The sequence below is a fragment of the Apium graveolens genome, chromosome 2, assembly GCF_009905375.1.
Source record: "Apium graveolens cultivar Ventura chromosome 2, ASM990537v1, whole genome shotgun sequence".
NCBI classification, from domain to species: Eukaryota; Viridiplantae; Streptophyta; class Magnoliopsida; order Apiales; family Apiaceae; genus Apium; species Apium graveolens.
The window spans coordinates 22,788,645-22,811,553 of NC_133648.1; the positions used below are offsets into that span (position 1 = coordinate 22,788,645).

Genomic DNA, 22,909 nt, shown 5'->3' on the forward strand with positions numbered 1-22,909 from the left:
CCCTAACATCGACCTTATTATAGATTATTCATTAAGTTAACATGATTTCTGAATGGATAACTACATAGCTATTTAGTTTACAGGAGTCTCATATTACAAAAATCCTATCATTCGATAGATTACTACTTCAATTACTAATCCTTAGGAAGGTTAGTCATAGAAGATTACAGATTGACTTAATATAATTATGTAATGTGATTTGTTTATCATCGGGCTTTAGGAATGATTATTAATAATTTAAATTTACTTTTTATTAATATGATTTTAAATTTAAATATATTTTTATTTTTTAAGTTGTTAGTTTTATCAAGCTAAATAATCTTAAAGAATGATATTCCAGATATTATCTGAGATACATTCCTTAGATAAAAAAAACCTCATACTAATACACGAGGTTATTATAATAATTACATAATATTATACGCATTTAAAAAAACAATTTATTTTACACTAAAATACACATGCATCTGAGGGAAGTTGTCAGGACCGTTTTTCTCTTAATCTAGTTAAAGTAGATTTTATTACCAATCTTAATTTCGGTGGCCATGCCTACCGAAATGTTTACAAGTGGGCCGGAAAGAATATGTAATAACATCAAACAACAAGAGTGATCTTTTTCGGTCAGAGATCAGGCCCAATACAGGACCAACTTTTACAGGCTGTTTGAAATAGATCCATTTGTTGATAAAAATTGGATCCAAGTCCAGTCTTATTTTCCCTGATCGAGCCCAAGGAACATGTGTCTTATATAATGAGTTTTGTCCTTTTTTTGTGGTTATTGACTGTACCTTTTAAAATTAAATAGATTAGATTTACGCAATTTATCCGTTTATCAAATAAAAAACATACCCCTACAAGATTTGTTCATATACATAGAAACATTTTTTTGGAAAAGACTTGCTATAAATAAATTTTATTGTTTCCAAATTTTTTGGTATTACAATTTTCTCTATACATGAGCAAAAATTATTTCAAGGAAAAACAAAAATTGTGCGAGAAATAGTATAAGAACACTTATTTTATTTTCGATAAATTACAAATAAATAAATAAATAAATTTGTCATTATATTTTGTCCGAAACTGATTAAAAAAAGTAATACTATTTAAGTGAAAATTTAAAAACAACAAGTTTTTATATGGACCAATTTGAAAAGGAAACAATTATCTGAACCGACCAAATTCACAAAATCACCCAAAAATGGAAGCAAAATGCCAGTTCTAGAACCTTCGCCTTGGTGGCCAAGTATTACCAAAGGTCAAAAAAGTCAATCCACAATAAAAACAAGGCCATTGACGTAAATTCAAAAATTGCCACACTGTCCTATATAAAAACCATATGCACGTACTTCACAAACCCTCACCGCTCACTCTCATTTTCTCTCGCAAGGGTTTTTGACTCCGCTGCCGATTTTCATCTATTCGGTTAGTATATACACACAAATCTTATGTATCTATTATCACCTATATGTTTGTTGATTTATGTAATTCAATTTTGTTACATTGTTCGATTCGTTTTTACGATCATCTAGTTTTGTTAATTGTTGCTTAAATTGATTTGTGTATATATCTAGATCTTCTCATCACATGTGTGTATATATATAACTTTTTTGTAATTATCGCGTTGTTTCGAATTGTTTGATTTGCACATTATTTAGGTTTGTTTCGTTAGTCTCTGTTATTATCTCGATTAGTCATTACAAGTAATGAAAGTATTTGTGTGTGATGTGAATTATTGATTTGAGCTAGAAGAGTACTGGTACATAGGTAGGTTATAAGTCCTATTTGAAATGTTATTCGTTTCGGTTTACGGTTTACTAGCGATTCAAGCTCTAGGTGTAGTGATGTGATTATTTTTTGGATAATAATGTAAATGATTTGAGATTATTTACAATTTTGATTGTAGCTATAACTTTGTGTGATACTGTAATTATCTTATATTCAACATGTTTAAACCGAAATTATTTTGATCTCTCGAACTGAATTAGTTTATTTTTTCGGTTTTAAGTTTTTGTTGATAATTTGTTAAGTAAATGCTCATCGTGGTTTGATTATTAAATCATCTGTGTTATGCATGCAGTGATTATGTATGTGAACAATAGCCTACACTTCATGTATAGGCTTAATTGTTTTAGGTCTATTGTACCGGGATCATATATGTTCTGTACATGTACCTGCTATTTATTATATGGCTTAAATAAACAGCGAAGTAGTACTAGTTTGTAATGTACTTTGGCTTGTCAGAGGTATTGGTGTTGGTATTCTCCTTTAGTTGATTATAATCGAAGCTCCAAAGTGTATGACAGTATGTGCTTCTGTGATTCTATTGAGTTTAAATTGTATTATTGTTGACTGCAGTCTTTTAGCTTGAGATTTATGTGTTTCGTATATGAGATTACAGATTTGTTGATGTGATTTACTGAGCTGCTGAGTACTGTTTTAATCTGTGTTTTCCAGACAATTTTTACCCTATTCTGATGTTATATATATGTATCTTTGTTTCAGTACAAGTTACTAGCTGATCATAATGGGCAAGGAAAAGGTTCACATCAACATTGTTGTCATTGGCCATGTTGATTCTGGAAAGTCAACCACCACTGGTCATCTCATCTACAAGCTTGGTGGTATTGATAAGCGTGTGATTGAAAGGTTCGAGAAGGAAGCTGCTGAGATGAACAAACGTTCATTCAAGTACGCATGGGTGCTTGACAAGCTTAAGGCTGAGCGTGAACGTGGTATCACTATTGATATTGCTCTGTGGAAGTTTGAGACTAACAAGTACTACTGTACTGTCATTGATGCCCCTGGACATCGTGACTTCATCAAGAATATGATTACTGGAACTTCTCAGGCTGACTGTGCTGTCCTTATCATCGACTCAACTACTGGAGGGTTTGAAGCTGGTATCTCTAAGGATGGTCAGACTCGTGAGCATGCATTGCTTGCTTTCACACTTGGTGTGAAACAGATGATTTGCTGTTGCAATAAGGTATTTTGCTCTGCCATCCACTTTGGCTACTTGCTTATATGATAGTTGTTGTGAAATATGATAAATACTAATTGAAATCTTGATGTTTTCTCCTCCTAGATGGATGCCACAACTCCGAAGTACTCCAAGGGTAGGTTTGATGAAATTGTGAAGGAGGTGTCTTCGTACTTGAAGAAGGTGGGATACAACCCTGACAAGATTGCATTCATTCCTATCTCTGGTTTTGAAGGCGACAACATGATTGAGAGGTCTACCAATCTTGACTGGTACAAGGGACCCACTCTCCTTGAAGCCCTTGACCAGATTAATGAGCCAAAGAGGCCCTCTGATAAGCCCCTTCGTCTTCCGCTTCAGGATGTCTACAAGATTGGAGGTATTGGAACTGTCCCTGTTGGACGTGTTGAAACTGGTACCATCAAGCCTGGTCTGGTTGTGACTTTTGGTCCCTCTGGTTTGACTACTGAAGTCAAGTCAGTTGAGATGCACCACGAGGCTCTTCAAGAGGCCCTTCCAGGTGACAACGTTGGGTTCAATGTGAAGAATGTGGCTGTTAAGGATCTCAAGCGTGGTTATGTTGCCTCAAACTCTAAGGACGATCCTGCCAAGGAGGCTGCAAACTTCACTTCTCAAGTTATCATCATGAACCACCCTGGGCAGATTGGAAATGGATATGCACCTGTGCTCGACTGCCACACTTCCCACATTGCTGTCAAGTTCTCTGAGCTCTTGACCAAGATTGATAGGAGGTCTGGTAAAGAGCTTGAGAAGGAGCCCAAGTTCTTGAAGAATGGTGATGCAGGAATGGTTAAGATGATTCCCACCAAGCCTATGGTGGTTGAAACTTTTTCCGAGTATCCTCCACTTGGCAGATTCGCTGTTAGGGACATGAGGCAGACTGTGGCGGTGGGAGTTATCAAGAGTGTGGAGAAGAAGGAGCCCACAGGAGCGAAGGTCACGAAAGCTGCTGCCAAGAAGAAGTGAACCGTGCAGGATGTCCCCTGTTTCCCAGGGGGCCGTTATCATATCTCCAATAAAGACTCAGTTTCTATTTTCCGCATCTTTATTAAGTGTCAAGACTTGGTCTGTTTCTGTTTAGGTCTATGTGTTGTGGCTGTCTCGTCAACTGGTACCTGGTCTGAGCACTGGGTGCTTGATAGGCGGTGGCAGGGTCATTATGCTTTCTGTTACTAGTATGTTTTGTTTGTCGTAAAAGTTGGTTTCTGGGATGTTTTAAATACCTACCTGTGGATTAACAGGATTTTAATTTGCTGCCCATTTATAGCTTGCATGTTAGCCGTATTCTATATCCTTAGCTTAGTTGTTCCCTTGGTTCAATCGTGATCTTTAGTTATTGTAACCACAAGTTGTTTTTCTTCCATACAATTTGTGATTCATCGGGTAAATAATATGTATATTTTAAAAAATGTTTACCCTTATGTTTCACTAGGCCGGTAGAAATTTGAATACTACTGTGATGTTATCTGCTTGACCACTTTAACACTGATCATATAAGGGGCTTATAAGGGGCTTATAAGTTCGTATCAGTTTATTAATGACTGTCGACTCAATTTCTAAGTTGAATTTATAACTTATAAGCTGATAACTTGAATGTTAGTCACGATGTACTTTTTCTCAACTTATTTTGATATTTCGCTTTTTTATTAATTTCAGTTTTAAAATATATGTTTTTAAATGTTAATCTAATTTAAAATTTATGAATGAAAATAATTATTTTAAAAAATGATTTATTTTATTTTATTTAAGTTAAATAACTTATAAGAATTAATGTACTTATTATTTTTAAGTTATTTATTCATTTTAAATCATAAGTTACTACTTTAATATTTTCCAATCGGGCACAAAATATCAAAAGAAAGAAATTTTTAAGATTAGGCAGGAAACTCTAAATCTCTAATTGCTGTTTACTTGATTGTTTGATCAGTGCCATAATATTCCAAGTATTTATTTCCTAGCAAGCCTGATAACTGATAAGGTAGCGAAAGGAAATTATTTTGTCAAATTGAGGCCATCAAAATACTGAGAAACACGAGTCTTTGACAGACAATTCAATTAACTCTCTTATCTTGTACAAAACTTGCCATTAAGCAAATGCAGGGGTTGAGTTTCAAATTGAGAAATCACTTGGTAGTTTTTTTTTCCTAATTGATAACACACGCACATGTCAGGAATCAAATTACTGACCTCTCGCAAGAGGTATAAGGGCTCAACCACTGCACCAATACTTCGTTGGCAAATCTCTTGGTAGTTAAAAGAACTGACCCTAAAAAGTTGAAAGAAACATGTATCTTCTAAATCTTAAGATAATATACGAATATAGAACAAATCCACATATCCAACAAAAGGTTGAAACCATTTTGGATGGAAGAGAAAATTTTGCCAGAAAATAGATAGAGATGGAAGTTTAAAGAGAGAAATGGAGAGAGGCTGTTCTGTAAAAGCAGCAATGCCAGTAAACATCACATTAAAATTCCTGCTTTTCCATTTTTATTTTCTTCGAATTGGTGCAATTGACAGGGTATAGTTGGAGGGTTTTTCGTAAATAAGATCTATGTATATTATTAAACGACAAAATTTAAACATCCGGGCATTTGGTCTAGTGGTATGATTCTCGCTTAGGGTGCGAGAGGTCCCGAGTTCAATTCTCGGAATGCCCCCAGTTTGATTATTAATTTTTTTTTTCTAACTTTTTGAAAACTTTGCTCAAGGTCAAGTGGACAATAAAATTGAAGTAGAAAAGTAATTTAAAAGATCTCCAGACTCAAATGCTCAACTTCTAAATCGAAAGGTTTAGTTGTGCTGGAGAGAACATAATAGCAAAGCCTGAGTGTCCACTAAAAAGTTTAAAGACAACGTTCATTAGCACCGGAAATCTACTGTTAATCTGAAATTCACAAGCGTTTGTTGAAATACTCTGGTGATCAAACTCACTGCAAGTGCGGAAGGAACAAGTCTTCCTCTTTTTTGTCGGGTTCTACGTTGGTCGTAGATAAATTGTATCGAATACAATAGCTGAACCAAGAATTTCTTGCACTCAAAAAAAATATCTTCTAACCGAAGGTCTTGTAACAAAATAAAATACTGACAACTTAATGACAAAATAAATAAAAGAATTTTACAACTTATTAAAACCCAAGTTCTGCAATCTTTCAAAATATCATCCGGCGTGCTTGCTCAGGTACTCAGAATTCTTCTTATGGACATTCAAACTCAACAATTCTGTCAGCATGTCCTCGACATCTTTTACGTCATCTAGGCTATATCTGCAATTAGGGCAAACGCCAACTCTCTTCAACCAGCGATCAATACAAATGCTATGGAACATATGATAGCAAGGCAATGCACCAAACATCATCCCTGTCGTCAGATTTTCAAAGCACACGGAACACACAATCTCTTCTTCTCTGTTTTCTTCCACGTATCTTCCTTTACACACACCCAACATGTTGAAACGCAAAATCTCCAGTATACCATCAAATATGTAACCACAATCGCTGTTTCCTTCAGCCCTGAGAAAATTAGTTATATATTCCATAATCTTATCTACCAAACAAAGTCTTGCCAAGGGATGGGATCCATGGATTGCTCACTCTTCTATGACAGTGCTGAAATATGTTTAGACAAAAATTCCAAGGGAAACAAATAAGACCAAAAATAGGGATCTGTTGTCAGGTCCTCCGTCCACAGTTTGTTTTGATATATCATAAGCACCAATAATGTCTACCGTTAATCTGCACCATACCAGATTATAAATTAAAATGGAATATGATGCTTATAATTCTAAATCTCGCCAAATTTTGAAGTCCAAAGATACATATGGGTGAAGCTAACAGCAAAGGATATATATAGTGTCTACAGATTATTGCTTTTATCCAAGTACACAAGGTAAATAATGCCTAACAATGTGCACTTCCTATCTCAAATGGTTGCTAGCTTGAGATCTTCGTTGGAGCCTAGAGGTAATAATAGCGATTATGTTGAGGCCAAATAGAGAATGCACCTTGTGACTCTAAGAGCGAATACATGTTTGTTAGTAGAATCGGAGACTTTGTTTTTTACTCTTCCTCAAGGAATTTGTGGGATTTTCAATGCCTGTTTAAGCGGAGGAAATGGATCTTAGAAACATAAGACAAAGGCAGACAAAGAGAAGCAATTTTGAGCTAATATCACCAGTAATTCTGGAATTAAGAAAAAATATAGAGATAAGGCCAAATTTTGGAATGTCATTACCTGGTTTGTAAGCATATACAGACTAAATTTGAACTACAGAGTAAAGACATTTAAACCTATGGTGAGATAGAGTATGAGATTTGAATTAGGTATGTTAAGGGTCTTTCTTGAAAAAACACGGAGAGTTTCATTTTTGTAAAAATCGAAAAACTAAGAACTTGAAGAAAAAATAGGGATGGAATCTATATGATTTATACATTCTATACATGAAGATAACCTTTATATAATGTGCTCAACAAAAGATCCTTTTTTTTATACAATTTTTTTCTATATCTTCCTCTGATATGCGACATAAACAGGAGATTCGGGAACTTCATAAAGCCAATTCATATGAATAAAGTTGTAGAGAGGGTGCAAGCACTGTATGCACGCATGGTTGCTCGAAATTCCTCGATTCTTCCTCTGATAAGAGACGTAAATAGGAGATCTCGGAACTGAAGTCAATTCATTGTCCAACACCATCTTGAACACTCGGGTCCACAACTCCATTAGGAAACATATCCTTGAAGGCCTTCTCAGCCATCTCGTTCACAATCTCGGTCCTCTTTCTTAGAATCTCCAACCGTCTTTGATGTAGATAAACAAATCCTACGTCCTCGGTACACAGCTCCCGGATCATAGAAATTCCCAGACAAGCGTCGGATTCTTCAACCATTCCAGCAGCGCAAACTTGATCCACCAGCATGTCGATCAAGTGATTAGGCCAGTCCTGATTGACTTTGAGCACAGCCTTGGGACCAAGCCTGCTCCTCTCCAGCCACAACAGGAATGCAACCACGCTGATTGAATCAAACAAATCGCAGTTGAGGGTATGAATCAGGGTAGGCAAAAGCCGCCTGTCAATTGTGTGGAACAACTTGTACACCTCATCAGGGACCTCAATAGCAGGAATCCAAGAGAAAAGATTGGTTGAGGAGGCCAGTGTTTGTGTATGGTATATAGAAAGTTTTGATGTATCATAAACAATCCTCTTTTTTTGTACTCAAATTTTGAGATGAATTTTGAGGGATAAACAGTGTTCAGAATGACAAGAAGCATGATGTTTGTTTGAGAGGAGGTCCAAAAAAATTTGGCGATGAATTTGGTAGGAGGTGATATAAACTCGCCTATAAAATAAAAGGGATGTGTTTGATGAGGGTCGGAGAGAAAAAGAGCAGGATATATATATATAGAGACAAGGCGAGAGACAGAAATAGAGAGAGTGTGTTTTAAGATATGAATTATAAGCGAGAACAACATGAGTAATATATAGGAGTGACTTGCGTAACGCTTCCTTTTGATGACTAAAATAATCCAATGGCTAGGGACGATCCTTTGCTACTTTCACGCGGATCATCAATATGGACCACATGATATACAATTTTAATAGACAAATAATAAGATGCAAAAGTGATCCGCGCAAAATGATCTTGACCAATAAAATCCTACCACACGGATCACCAATTGGACCACACGATATTACACTATAAGTGAACGACTTAGATATGAAGTTAGAGCGATCCGCGTGAAATGATTTTTGACTAATATGAACCGCATGATATGCACTTCAAACAAACGGCTCAGATATTATATGATTCTGACTAATATTTTTGATTCATAAGATTTTGCTACTTATGTACTAAATCAATTGTCTAACAAATAATGAGTACTAAAAGTATTAACATATGATATGGCTAAGATGTATGTTGCAATGAATCTATTCATTTAGTGCTATATTTACTTTTTAAATTTGTAATTTTCAATAGTCTTAATAAAAATGATATCAGTTGTTTAATGAATCATATTTAACACATTTGATGAACATAACATGTAATTGAGGGGTAAATGAAAACCTATATTAAAATCGTAATAAAATATATAACATATTAATTTTTTATTTTTATATGAGATTCTGAACAAGATTCTAAATGTGAAGTATAATCGTTATTAAACTATATTAGTTTCATCCTAATCACCTATTTTTTAATAAAAAATGAATGTTTTTCAATGTTAATTTTATAATAATATAATTGTCAAAGTTCACCACCTCTTTCTCTACCTAAAGCTTCCAGATTACTCGAAATAATTTGAAGTGTTTATTCTATAGGTATCTAAGCTTACTCAAAATAATTTTAAGTATTTATTCTATAGGTACATAAATAATTATCCAGTTAATAGAGTATAGACGTTTCACAAGCAGCAGACAATAGACTGAGGGATTGGTAAAGCTTTTCCCTCAAATAAAGGTGGCAGATTGCTCACATTACCTGGTGCAGGTCCTTTATATTCTTTGAGCAGAGACACGGGAAAAATATCATGTATTCTACTATCTTCAGGAAGTTCCGGCTTATATGCAACAAAACCTATTTTAGCCAGGATTCTATAAGGCCCAAAATATTTTGGAAGTAGTTTATGGTACTTCTGTCGAGCTATTGTCAGTTGGCGATAGGGCTGAAGGCGCATCCATACCCATTCTCCAACTGAAAAAGTTAATTCGCGATGACCAGAATCATATGCGTTTTTCATCCGTTGTTGAGCCTGTAAAAGTTTGTCACGAGCAATCTTGAGTATTGTGTCTCGTTCTTGTAAAGCTTTATCCACTTCTTCGACCCGTGTAGAACCAGGTGTATAAGAAAGAAGTCGAGGAGGCTCTCTTCCATAAACCAAATAAAACGGGGTAGTGCCAAGAGAAGTGTGAAAAGATGTGTTGTAACAGTATTTGGCCCAAGCCAGCCAAGTAACCCATTGTTGCGGTCGATCTCCGGTGAGACATCGTAGATACATTTTAATCGTGTGATTAACAACTTCAGTTTGACCGTCATATTGGGGATGATAAGCCGAGGAAAAGGCAAGCTTAGATCCACTAAGGCGAAATAACTCTTTCCAAAACAAACTAAGAAATACCTTATCTCTGTCGGGCACTATTGATTCAGGCAGTCCATGAAGACGAAACACCTCGGTAAAGAAGGTAGTGGCAACATAAATAGCAGTATATGGATGAGCCAATGGAAAAAAATGAGCATACTTGGAAAGTCGGTTTAACCACCACCATTAAAACTGATTTATCCCGAACCTTAGTAACCCTTCAACAAAGTCCATAGAGATATCAGCCCAAACTTGTTGTGGAACGGTAAGGGGCTGAAGCAAACCCGCTGGTTGGAGATTTTGCCATTTGTGGCGTTGGCAAACCAAACAATTTTGCACAAATTCCAGTACAACACGTTTCATTGCCTTCCAATAAAAATCATGATGAATGCGTTGAGTAGTTTTTTGCCCACCTTCTATGGATTACTGAAATAATGGTAGAAATAAGCGGTGATGTAGGTAGAAGATATACCTTTCCCTTATATAATATCAGCTTCTCCCTTACATACCAAGCTGCCCCTAACTCCCCCTGTTCAATACGCTGTTGCAATTGTAGTAATTCTTGAGAGGTTGATATTTCGTTTCGAATTGCATCAAGGATTTCAACTTGTGGAAAAGAGATTGCCATAAGTTGCATAGAGTTTTCATCGCATCTAGACAACGCATCTGCAGCTTTATTCAACCTTCCTGCCTTAAACTCAACGCGAAAATCAAAACCCATTAGTTTGCTGATCCAGTGCTGTTGTGGGGATGTAGTGATCCGCTCTTCCAGCAAATATTTAAAGCTAAAATGATTAGTTCTGACAAGGAAGTGCCTGCCCCATAGATACGGTCGCCAATGAGAAATCGCCTTTGCCAAACCTATCAATTCTTGCTCATATGCAGCAAGTTTAATATGACGATCAACAATTTTACGGCTGAAAAAAGCAATAGGATGACCGGTTTGCTGTAGCACAGCCCCAAACCCGATGCCAGAAGCATCACATTCAACTACAAACTCCTCTTCAAAATTGGGTAGCTTCAAGACGGGGGCTATTGAGAGAGAGTTCTTTAAGCTATTGAATGCATTGTCGGCTTCTGGGCTCCACTTGAACGAATTTCTCTTCAACAAACTAGTTAATGGCGCAGCCACATGTCCATAATCCTTAATAAATTTCCGGTAGTATCCGGTCAAAGCAAGAAAACCTCGTAAAGCCTTGGTAGATTGAGGAGTAGGCCAATCAGTAATTGCCTTAATTTTTGTATTATCAACCTCAACACCAGCCCCATGGATGACATGTCCAAGATAAATTACTTTTGACTCGCCGAAACTACATTTAGACTTCTTAAGAAACAACAAGTTAGAGCGTAAGAGTTCAAAGACTATTCTTATATGTTGCATATGTTCAACCCACGTTTTACTATAAATCAATATACCGTCAAAGAAGACCAATACAAACTTACGTAAATGGGACTTGAAAACTTCATTCATCAAACTTTAAAAGGTGGAAGGGCCATTTGTAAGGCCAAAGGGCATGACCAAAAACTCAAAATGACCGTGATGAGTTCTAAAAGCTGTCTTCGCTATATCTTCCGAGGCCACCCTCATTTGATATAAACCTGCTCGTAAATCCAACTTTGTGAAGTACTGCGCTCCATGGAGTTCATCTAATAACTCATCCACTGTTGGTATGGGGAATTTATCCTTAACAGTGCTAGAATTAAGCTCACGATAATCCACATAAAAACGCCATGTGCCATCTTGTTTCACTAAAAGGACCGAAGAAGAGAAGGGAGATTTACTTGGCAGGATGATCCCTTGATGTAACATTTGTTCGCATTGTTTTTCAATTTCATCTTTCTGAAAATGCGGGTACCGATAAGGTCGCACTACAACAAGCCCTTTTCCAGGTAAAAGATGTATATGATGATCACTATCACGGCTAGGAGGCAAACCTGAAGGCTCCATAAATAAATCTGCAAATTCGGACAACAAATTATCCAATATTATTGTAGCTGAATTATGTGTCTGCATCAAACTAAGTCGTGGTTATGCTATAGGAGGCTGCCCTCGCCATAAAACTTTATGTCTGTTTAGAACAAATTGCATAGTCAAAGAACTGAAATCCCACAAAATCGGTCTGAGGGTGCATAACCATTTTACTCCTAAGACCACATCAAAACCCTCCAGTGGAATAGTATAAAAATCTGCTTGAAAATTATCATGCGCAACTTGAAGGAAAACTGACTTACATATTCCCATGCTTGGTACACGTTCTCCATTTTCCACACATACTTGTAGTCCTGGTCTTTTCCACACTTTTAGTCCCAAACTGGGAATTAACCCCTCTCGCAAGAAGTTATGTGTGCTGCCGAAGTCTACCAATACGGAAACAGTAACACCAGATACTTCGGTTAACACCTGCATGGTAGGAGAATTGCGAGTTTCACTGATGGCATTTAAAGAAATTCCGAGGTCTGCCGTTAGGTCTTCTTCTGATTCAGCATCATCATCAGGAACCTCGATCCAAAATAATCGCTTGCATTTATGTCCTTATTTATAGGATTCATCGTAGTTATAACAAAGTCCCTTAGCCCTTCGTTCAACCATTTCTGCTCGCGTTAACCTTTTAATAAACTGTGTAGAAGTGCTCACCTTGTTACTACTTCCACTTGGTTTTCCAGATTGTCCCCCGCCTTTGGTACCTATATTCTTGTTAGAAGTAGCAACAGATTCATTGTTGTTGGATTTGGGAACAGGCCAACTTAAATTAGCTCGTGATGTTAATATTCCTTGTGAAACTATTTGCTTCTGTTCCAAGGCACGTGCCATATTCATCGCAATTCCAAGATTCTCTGGTTGCTGCAACTCAATATCAATCCTAAGTTCTTCTTTCAATCCAACAGTAAAAAGATTCACTTGCTAACGTGGGGTAAGATCTGAGCACCTGGCCAATAATGATTGAAATTGGCGTTGATAATCTTCGACAGATCCGGCCTGTTTAAAATTGACTAACTCCCCCAAAGGGTTATTACTCATGGGTGGCCCAAATCGCACATGACAAAATTCCTTAAACTGTTCCCAGTTTAGTTCTGGCTCTTCCTGTTCTATCTGATCAAACCACAATTGTGCCTCTCCTAATAAATGAAAAGCAAGTAATCCTATCTTATCTCCTTCTGCAATCTTTTGGTTGATGAAGAACTTCTCGCATCTTTTTAACCATCCTAAAGGGTCTGCCATCATAAGTAGGGAATTCCATTTTAGAATACTGAGGTACCATAGTTCCTCCCATCTGCGATTCAGATCTGCTTTTCACTCCTGAACTTCCTTGGTCATCATTAATCTTACTGTTTTGTCCTTCGATGTTGTCCTTGTCGCCTCCGCCCACTTTACTTTTCTCTCTAACTGAATTTGACAACTCTGCCATCTGTTCTTCCAGCGCTCGTTGTCGTATAGCCATCTGTTCCATGAAGGCCTCAAGTTTGGTTATCAGATTCGTTGTGTCACCCATGACGCCAAGCTCTGATACCAAGATGTTATGTTCCTTGGCGTAGGATCTAGTCACATGCCTTGACACAAAAAGTCGTTTAAATAAATCTATAGTGAACTAGTCTAAGCAAGACTCGTCCTTGACAGAGCCCTCTTACACAAAACTTTGAATCCAGAAAAATTACTTTTCTTATTCCCTGTTCCATGCTTTATATAAAAGCTACATGTAATAGACTGACCATATCCTAAATTACAGGCAATATTTTAGGATCATAACTAGTGAAATAATAGCTATAGTGGAAAGCAGATAAATCAGATAATTCAGAATATCAAATACAATCTTCCTGATTTCCTTTCCTTCCTGCATTATGCAGATTTGTTTCTTCTTCTTTCATAACACCGCCCAATAATGTTAGCATATAGCAGAATACAAAGAATATCTTTTTATTTGAAACTGAAGAAAGAAATGCATACAATAGACTAATCTGAGACTGCCTACACATATAAGCTAACATTAAACTGACTCTCCTACAAAATAGAAACTAGTACTGACCTTATTTAACTGATTCTATCAGACTAATTCTATCTAAAACCAAACGTGGAAACATATCTAATCTGCTCTTATTTAGGAACATATACCAGCTTAGACTAATTCAATAAGACATGGCAAATTCTCATAAATATCTATCACTCCTCCTTGAGATTTGCCTTGGTCATCCCGAGCTTCATAATGAGATACTTCAGTCTAGCTTTTGGAAGCGCCTTAGTCATAATATCAGTAAGTTGCAGATCAGTTGAGCAGCGATGTATCTTTATAAGAGCATTCTTCTCAGCTTCCCTGATTGAATGATATTTTACATCAATGTGTTTGGTCCTGCCATGTTGTACAGGATTCTGAGCAATTGCAATAGCCGACTTGTTGTCACAATAAAGGTCAGTTGGAGAGCTTTGTTCTTGGCCTAAATCAGCAAGCAATTTCTTCAACCATATTGCTTGATTTGCAGCAGCTGCTAGGGAGATATATTCGGCCTCTGCGGTAGATTGTGCCACCACCTCTTGTTTTTTAGCATTCCAGCAAATAACACCAGAACCAATTGTAAATACATAACCTGAAGTACTCTTCATGTCATCAACGCTTCCGGCCCAGTCACTATCAGCGTAGCCATCTAGCTGAACTTCTTTAATGTCAACGTGGTAGCCATCCAACTTAACTCCTCCTGAATTTAAGTACCATATACCAAGATTAGTTGTACCTTTTATGTACCTCAACACCCTCTTTGCAATTCCCATATGAACGTTACTTGGAGAACTTATGAACCTTGAAAGTAAATTAGTTGGAAACATCAGATCAGGTCTTGTTGCTGTTAAGTACAACATGCTACCTACCAAGCTTCGATATGCTGAGGGATCCTCAAGCTTCTCACCATCATGCTTTGATATCTTCTCGTTTCGAGCCAAAGGAGTTGCTACTTCTTTGCATGATTCTAAATTAAATTTTTTGAGTATATCAATAGCATATTTTCGTTGAGAAATGAAAATACCTGAGTTGCATTGCTTTATTCCAAGAAAATAGTTCATAGTACCAAGATCAGACATCTCAAACACATCCTGCATTTCCTTTTTGAAAGTAGCTAACATTTCTACATTTCTTCCGGTCACCAACATATCATCGACTTAAAGAGATACCACTAGCTGCAAACTATCATTATTTTTCTTCAAATACAACGTAGCTTCATTTACGCTCCTCCGATATCCAAGCTCGATTAGATATGAGTCAATTCGGCTATACCATCTCTCCGGTGCTTGCTTCAATCCATATAATGCTTTAAGGAGTCTGTACACTTTGTGCTCATGTCCAACAACCTCAAAACCTTCTGGTTGTTGTACATATATTTCTTCTTGAAGTATGCCATTTAGAAAGGCTGATTTTACATCTAAATGATACACTTTCCATCCCTTTTGACCAGCAAGTGCAAGAAGCAGCCTTATCGTGTCATGTCTTGCCACCGGTGCAAATGTATCACCATAATCCACTCCAGCAACTTGAGAAAAACCTTTAACAACTAATATGGCCTTGTGCTTATAAACTGAACCATCTGAATTGAATTTTGTCCGAAAAACCCATTTTACACCTATTGCCTTCTTACCTTTTGGTAGCTCGATTAACTTCCATGTTTTATTCCTCTCAATAGCATCAATTTTAACTTTCATCGCCTCAACCCATTCTGATTTTTGTGCAGTTTCTTTGTAAGATGTAGGCTCAACATGTACAAGATTACATCTCTCATACACATCAGACAGTGATTTCACCTTTAGCACCGGTGTGTCCGAAGTTCCTTCAACGTCCAACAATGAGCTAACCTTAGGAACATGTTGAGTGGTGCAATCTGAATTATGCACTTTATTTAAATCCCAATTCCAGTAAGAATGTTCATTAAAGTGCACATCTCTACTTGTCACAATTTTCTTTTCACTCAAGCTATAAATTCTGTATCCTTTGGCTTCTGCTGGATAACCAATAAGTATACCTTTTTCAGCTTTTTCATCAAGCTTCCCTCTTTTTACAGATGGCACATGAATGTAGCATAAAGAGCCAAATATTCTGAGGGGTTTAGCAGAAGGTTTGTCACCAGACCATGCCTCTATCGGTGTTTTTCCCTCAACTGATTTTGTTGGTAATCGATTAAGCAAATAAACAGAGGTATTGACTGCTTCAGCCCATAAAAATTTTGGCAACTTCTTTTCAAATAACATGCACCTTGCCATCTCCATTACTGTTCTGTTTTTTCTTTCGGAGACTCCATTTTGCTGCGGTGAATAAGGGACCGTGAGCTGATGTACAATTCCAGCTTCTTCACAAAAAACCTTGAACTCTCTTGATATATACTCACCGCCATTATCAGTTCTGAGCACTTTAACCTTCTCCCCGCTTTGAGTTTCAGCCACATTTTTAAAGATTTTAAACACATGAAACACTTGTGATTTTGATTTTAGAAAATAAACCCATGTCATTCGGCTGAAATCATCAATAAATAGAGCAAAATAAACATTGTTGCTCAATGATGTTGTGCTCATAGGTCCACAAATATCCGAGTGAATTAGTTCTAACTTCCCAGTAGCTCTCTTTACTATATTCTGAGGAAAAAATTCCCGATGATGCTTTCCCAGCTCACAACTTTCACATATTTCATCGTTTGCTATAATTTCAGACATATCTTCAACCATACCAGTTTCTTGCATAAATTTTAAGGACTTATAGTTAAAATGACCATATCTTTTGTGCCAAACAATGCTCTCATCAATCTTAGCACTAAAAATATGACCTTCAACTATATCAAGCTTAAGATAAAAGCTATTACCATTCACCTTTAGTTTTGCTACTTCTATTCCATTTACGTCATAGATCACACAAAAATTATCTTTAAAGGAGACCTCATACCCATTTCTAACCATCTGAGCAACACTAAGAAGATTTTGATCTAAATCAGGAATGTAAAGAACATTAGCTATAACTTTCGTACCTCGTTTTGTGTTAACAGTGATTGTTCCTTTTCCTTTTGCCTGCACAACTTCACCATTTCCCAGCTTCACCTTAGGCTGAACTGATTTGTCGATGAAGGTGAATATCGACATATAATTTGTCATGTGACTAGTACATCCACTGTCAATCAACCACATATTATGTTCATTGGGACTGCGTGCTTGTGAAGCCATGAATAAATGCTCATCATCATTTTTATCTTCTGCAATTATGTTTGCGTTCTCATGTGCTGACTGTTGAGTTTGTTTCTTTTTGGCTCTGCAATACTTCTCACCATGACCCAATTTGTTGCAAATATTACAACGGAAAGATGGTTTGTCTTTGTACCGACAGTCTTTATCAACATGATTTGTTCTTCTGCAATGAGAACACGCCAAAACTTTTCCCTTCCTAGAAGACCCTTCGTATCTCCCTTTATAATTTGCTTGAAATGCTCCTTCAGTAGCTTCGTCACCTCTTATAGAGATCCGTTGCTCTTGTGCATGAAGCTTGCTGGTTATCTTAGCAATTGTCAGGTTTTGCAGATCACATGACTCCTCAATTGCAGAGATCTTGGCTTCAAACTTTTGAGGCACTGAAACCATGATTTTCTCAACTACCTTTTGATCTGTGAATGCCTCTCCCAGTAGCCTCACTTGATTTACAACATCCATTAACCTGCCAGAATAATCTTTGACAGATTCATCATCTTTCATCTTCGTCAGTTCAAATTCTCTCTTTAAAGTGAGAAGCTTGACAGCTTTGACTCTGTTATTGCCTTCATACTCACCCTGAAGCTTTTCCCATACCTGCTTAGGTGTTTCCAAGTCCGTGATTTTAGTAAAAATATGATCTGCAAGCGCAGAATGCAGGCAAGTGATAGCTTTGTCTTTCTTGAATTTGTCCTCCTCATGTGCTCTCATCTGAGCTATTGTAGGATTTGCTCTCAACGGTGGTGGATCTGTCTCTGTTAACACAGCATTCCATAACCCTTGAGACTTCAAATAAAACTTCATCTTGACAGCCCATATATGATAATGTTCACCATTAAACATTGGAATTAAAGAAGTATTTCCAGAAGATGACATTTTACACCAATCTCACTATCACAGCCCGTAGGAAGTAAGCTCTGATACCACTGTTAGCATATAGCAGAATACAAAGAATATCTTTTATTTGAAACTGAAGAAAGAAATGCATACAATAGACTAATCTGAGACTGCCTACACATATAAGCTAACATTAAACTGACTCTCCTACAAAACAGAAACTAGTACTGACCTTATTTAACTGATTCTATCAGACTAATTCTATCTAAAACAAAACGTGGAAACATATCTAATCTGCTATTATTTAGGAACATATACCACCTTAGACTAATTCAATAAGACATGGCAAATTCTCATAAATATCTATCAAATAAAAGCATCCATATCAACAGGTTAACTTCCGTGAGAGGCTTTGTGGTTAAACTCTTGCTTCCAAGCCTCAGACAATTCGATTTGGGCCCAAATCATGCTTGAGTCTTCTTGCGCAGTATATGCTTCCAAACATCATGTATTTTAATTATTAAATATCATACTCCATTCCACTTGCACATTGATGAAGTCATCTATAAGCCACAAAATTATCCGAGGACTCTACTTACCAATATCTCATCTCATCTTCTGGTAAGTCGTCCCCGGTATATGAATTATCATAACATTAAATGCAATTTTTCGGCTAATTTGTGCTTCCAATTTTCAAAGTGTTTATAAATATTTTTGATATTTGATTTGGACAACACACTAACTCGTACATATTCTTTGCCCCAATTGATTTATTACTTCAATATTGAAGTTGTACATGACGGTTAAAATTTATTCTCTCCAAGTAATTTTTAACGGATCACAAGTTAGGATTAAATTTATTATTACCCCCGTTATCGTCAACGATCACATGTATGCAAATTTATTAATACATAAATTTATAAATGACATAAAAATATATATATATATTTCTCATGCACGGTATAATATAGAAGTTTAGAACAAACGTAACTTATCTCAAGTCAAGGCAAGCAAATCCAGATTCCAAAATTGCATGTTCAGCCAGAGAGGTGTTGTAAAATTAGCACTTCTTTATGCAGCCAACATTTTTTTTTGGCAGTCCTTTCCTCTTCTTTCAATTTTATTGTTGCAGAGAGTTTGTCCTTCAGTTACCGAGTACAGAATGAGATTCTGATGTCTAAATTGCATCTTTGTGATTCCTTTTTGATTTACGCTTTGCTTGTAATATTTTTCTGTAATACGGTTTAGTAGTGAACTTGAGCAGCCTTTTGCCGATCGATTTGCAGGCTTCATCTCTATATATAGGGACAACATGAAAGTGTTGATGTGGTTTTCACATGATAGATACCGCATCAATCCTTCCAGAAATTTTGCAAGTAACTACTGATTAGTAGATATAATCCTCCTTGAGTTTGAGTTCAAATATCAGATGCCATTGATTTCAAATTATGCACCATGTACTATGTCTGTCGCAGCGCTGTAGCAAGACTGCATAAGTACTTCCTTTTTTTCCAGCTCCAGTGGGAGCGTAATTCTTTTATTACGCTCCTTTTCTTTTTTAAACAACTGTTGCTAGCCGCCTCCTTTTCTTTCCACAAATTCGGCATTTCAACCTAGCCAGTTCACTTGATAAGTCTGGTCTAGCATCATCTTTACAACACCTCCTTGTACCATTCTCGTCACCGTTCATAACCTTTTTTTTCGGTCAGCTTGTAATGCTTTTTATTCTTACTAATGATTGTTGCATTGAGAACCTTTTATCATCCAGTTGCCCTGCAATTTATTTTTATCCTCCTGCTGCTGGATTTATTTGGCAAGAATTTTGGCACAGAATTGTTCCTTGTATGCTTCACATTCACACATTTAGTCCCTGAGCTACCTTCCTTCGATTGTGATCATGATTGCAGGAAGTAAGATATTTGTACTTTTTCCTGTTACTTTAAGCTACCTTCCTTTGATTCTATCTTCCGATAATCATCTCGCCGACATTTCTATTTATTGCTTCATCAGGTTGTTCAGTCCTTGCAAGTTTTGAATGCCCCTGCAAGGTGATTTATAATCTTCTGAAACACATCCAATACTTGTTTCTTGATAATTTTGAAACTTCAATTCTTCGATCATCACATATTTCTTTTACATTCTGATGCCCCTGAATGATGGCACCAACCACTAGGGATTGACTCTTACAACCATGTATGGCTTTTCCGGCATCCCCAATTTTGCTGACCCATATATCTCAAATGCTTCAAGAGTTGTTCATGAAACCTTTCTTTACACCTTAATGGAAAGTGATCAAGCTCATTACATGAGAAATAAAGATCAATAGGTATCGAGTACGTAAGATCAACTAACATATCATACATTACTTGAGATTCACCCTCACTTATCTCCCCTAGATTGGTTACCACATATGTTTGTTCTGAGACTTTAAGGTTCACAACACAGGTTTTTTCATTGGTTAACGATTTTGTACCTACAAGAATTTGATGTTTAAGAATCATGTTGTTCCCACAAATATAAGAAGACTTATTAACATTTTGACCCTTAAAGTATATGCTTTTGTACCCATGAACCCCTAAACTCTGCGAGCGTACCCTTTGCCCCCAAGATATGTATTTGCATACCCTTTAGCCATTTTTACCGTGACAATAAAAAATCGACGGAGCAAAAAAGAGATTTGACCCTCGAGTTGCACTGTTATAAGGGTTAAAATGTACATTTCTCATATGTTAAGGGTGAAAAGGTACAAACACATATACTTTAAGGGTCAGTGGAGCCTTGTGGTTAGGAGTGAGCATTTCCCGGTTCAGAACCGAGAACCGAACCGAACTGATAAAAAATTGCGGTTCTTAACTATTTCGGGTCCGGTTCAGTTCTTATTTTTCTAGAAATTTTGGTTCTCGTTTCGGTTCGGTTCTTAACATACTAGAAACGTAAGAACCGAACCGAATCGTATATAAATGAATCAATACAATATATACATATATGTATATATTTTACGTATTATGTTTTCTTATTTATAATAGTATAAAAAATTATAAGAAAAATATGATTTTTATTGTATTACTCGTTTCTTCAAATATACATGGACTTCTGAATATTTTTATTAATATTGTTCTTCTTAAATATTTGAAAATAATCGAATTCAAAATGATCCATGACTAATAAAAATATTCTTTAGTAAGTTACCCTTAATAAATAATCAAAACAAGTCGAAATTTAAAAAGTTAGAATATAAAATATTATGCAAAATAAATTATTATGAAATAAAATATGAATTCGGTTCTTTCGGTTCAGAACCGAACCGAACCGAAATTTACGGTTCGGTTTCGGTTCGGTTCTTACATATAAACGGGTCTGGTTCGGTTTTTAAAATATTCCTATTTCGGTTCTCGGTTCTTTCAATTTCGGTTCGGTTCGTTCCGATTCGTTCCCGTTGCTCACCCCTATCTCTGATTAAGAGTAAAAGCACTAATATTAATGGTACAAACACATAAACTATTTGTGGTCATTCAGTTTTGATACAGGAAGGCACAGAAAGCCAGAAGCATTGCACTAAAAGATTGAGAAACTATGTATTATATGGACAAGGCACGTAAGAGAGCAAAAATTTCTCCTCCATCAACCTCTCAACATTTCTTTGAAAAATGTACCTTTTAACCTTCAAGGTATGAGAAATGTATCTTTTAACGCTCAAGATATGAGAAATGTATCTTTTAACCCTTATAACAATACAACTCGGGGATCAAATATCTTATTTGCCCTTCCGATTATTTATCATCACGATAAAAAGGGCTAAGGGTATGAAAATACATACCTTGGGGGTCAAAGAGTACGCTCACAGAATTTAGGGGTTTATGGTTATAAACACATATACTTTTAAGGGCCAAAGGGTTAATAAGCCATATAAAAATGACAATTAGAATTAATACAACCTTTAACATATGATTCCTTTGTTTCAAAGAGTGTCTAAAGCTCACGCAAAACGAAAAGTGAAACCTTCACATCAAAAAAATCATTTTTGCATATTAATCAGGCCAAACCCATTTGCTGCTCTATTAGCTTCCCTGTAGGTAGTCTCGACTCTCATAAGTTTTTTAATAAAGAGACCACATATAGACATTGATCAGACTATCCATTAAATAAGTCAATATCCTCTCTTGCCAACAAAATTCCTCTCTTAAAAAACAAAAGCTCTGACATGAGCTACCTCACAACAAAGATGCGAGCTACCTTAAAATTCCTCAATTAGTGTAGACATCTTTTATAAATATGCTCGAATTCATAAAATACATCAATAATGATAGATTTAAACATCAACTATCATCATACACCTAAAAAGCTAAATGCATTCATACTTATAAAAACAAATGATAATACTCACATAGAAATCAGAAAGTAGTTGATCACATCATAACCATCGAGCCTTGAGTACGAACAAGCACAAAGCAGTTGACCAGATCATCACCTGACGCTTGAGTATGGCACACAAATAGAAAGCATTTGATCCGACCTTGAGGCTTGAGTATGGCTCACAAACTCTATCTTTGTCCCCGACTATGGCGATTCTCCCAACTCCTTATATATTGACTATTTATTATGCATATGTCCAGACATTATCACCAGTTTAAAATTTTATCAGACCCTTAAGATGGTTTCTAGACAATAGTAAATTCTTAACTAAAGAAACAACTGAACTGACCTGTTGAGATAAACAGTGTCTATATATAATGAACAACAGAGTAGACTACACAAAACATGCGCAGATGAGAGATAACCTGGCATATACTAAT

The 22,909-nt window shown here is 36.3% G+C and overlaps 1 protein-coding gene, 1 long non-coding RNA gene and 1 other non-coding gene across 3 annotated transcripts; 2 read left to right on the forward strand and 1 right to left on the reverse strand.

Moving 5' to 3' along the window:
* Positions 1–1,269: 1,269 nt before the first annotated feature.
* LOC141707112 (elongation factor 1-alpha) lies at positions 1,270–4,319 on the forward strand. The gene is made up of 3 exons (XM_074510109.1): positions 1,270–1,422; positions 2,503–2,986; positions 3,086–4,319. Exons 2-3 carry the CDS (start codon positions 2,525–2,527, stop codon positions 3,965–3,967), a joined length of 1,344 nt encoding a protein of 447 aa, XP_074366210.1. The 5' UTR covers positions 1,270–1,422; positions 2,503–2,524; the 3' UTR covers positions 3,968–4,319.
* A 1,270-nt stretch (positions 4,320–5,589) lies between these two features.
* On the forward strand, positions 5,590–5,661 carry TRNAP-AGG (transfer RNA proline (anticodon AGG)). Its single transcript has one exon. It is a non-coding gene; the product is annotated as a tRNA-Pro (tRNA).
* A 149-nt stretch (positions 5,662–5,810) lies between these two features.
* Positions 5,811–20,560, reverse strand: LOC141707113 (uncharacterized). The gene is made up of 2 exons (XR_012568980.1): positions 19,108–20,560; positions 5,811–6,735 (listed from the first exon to the last, which is right to left on the reverse strand). It is a non-coding gene; the product is annotated as an uncharacterized LOC141707113 (long non-coding RNA).
* Between the last annotated feature and the right edge of the window lie 2,349 nt (positions 20,561–22,909).

Bases quoted from the DNA above. Each gene is read 5' to 3' on its own strand.
- LOC141707112 (XM_074510109.1), top strand. From the start codon at position 2,525: ATGGGCAAGGAAAAGGTTCACATCAACATTGTTGTCATTGGCCATGTT. The intron at 2,987-3,085 runs GTATTTTGCTCT...TTCTCCTCCTAG, and splicing joins TGATTTGCTGTTGCAATAAG to ATGGATGCCACAACTCCGAA.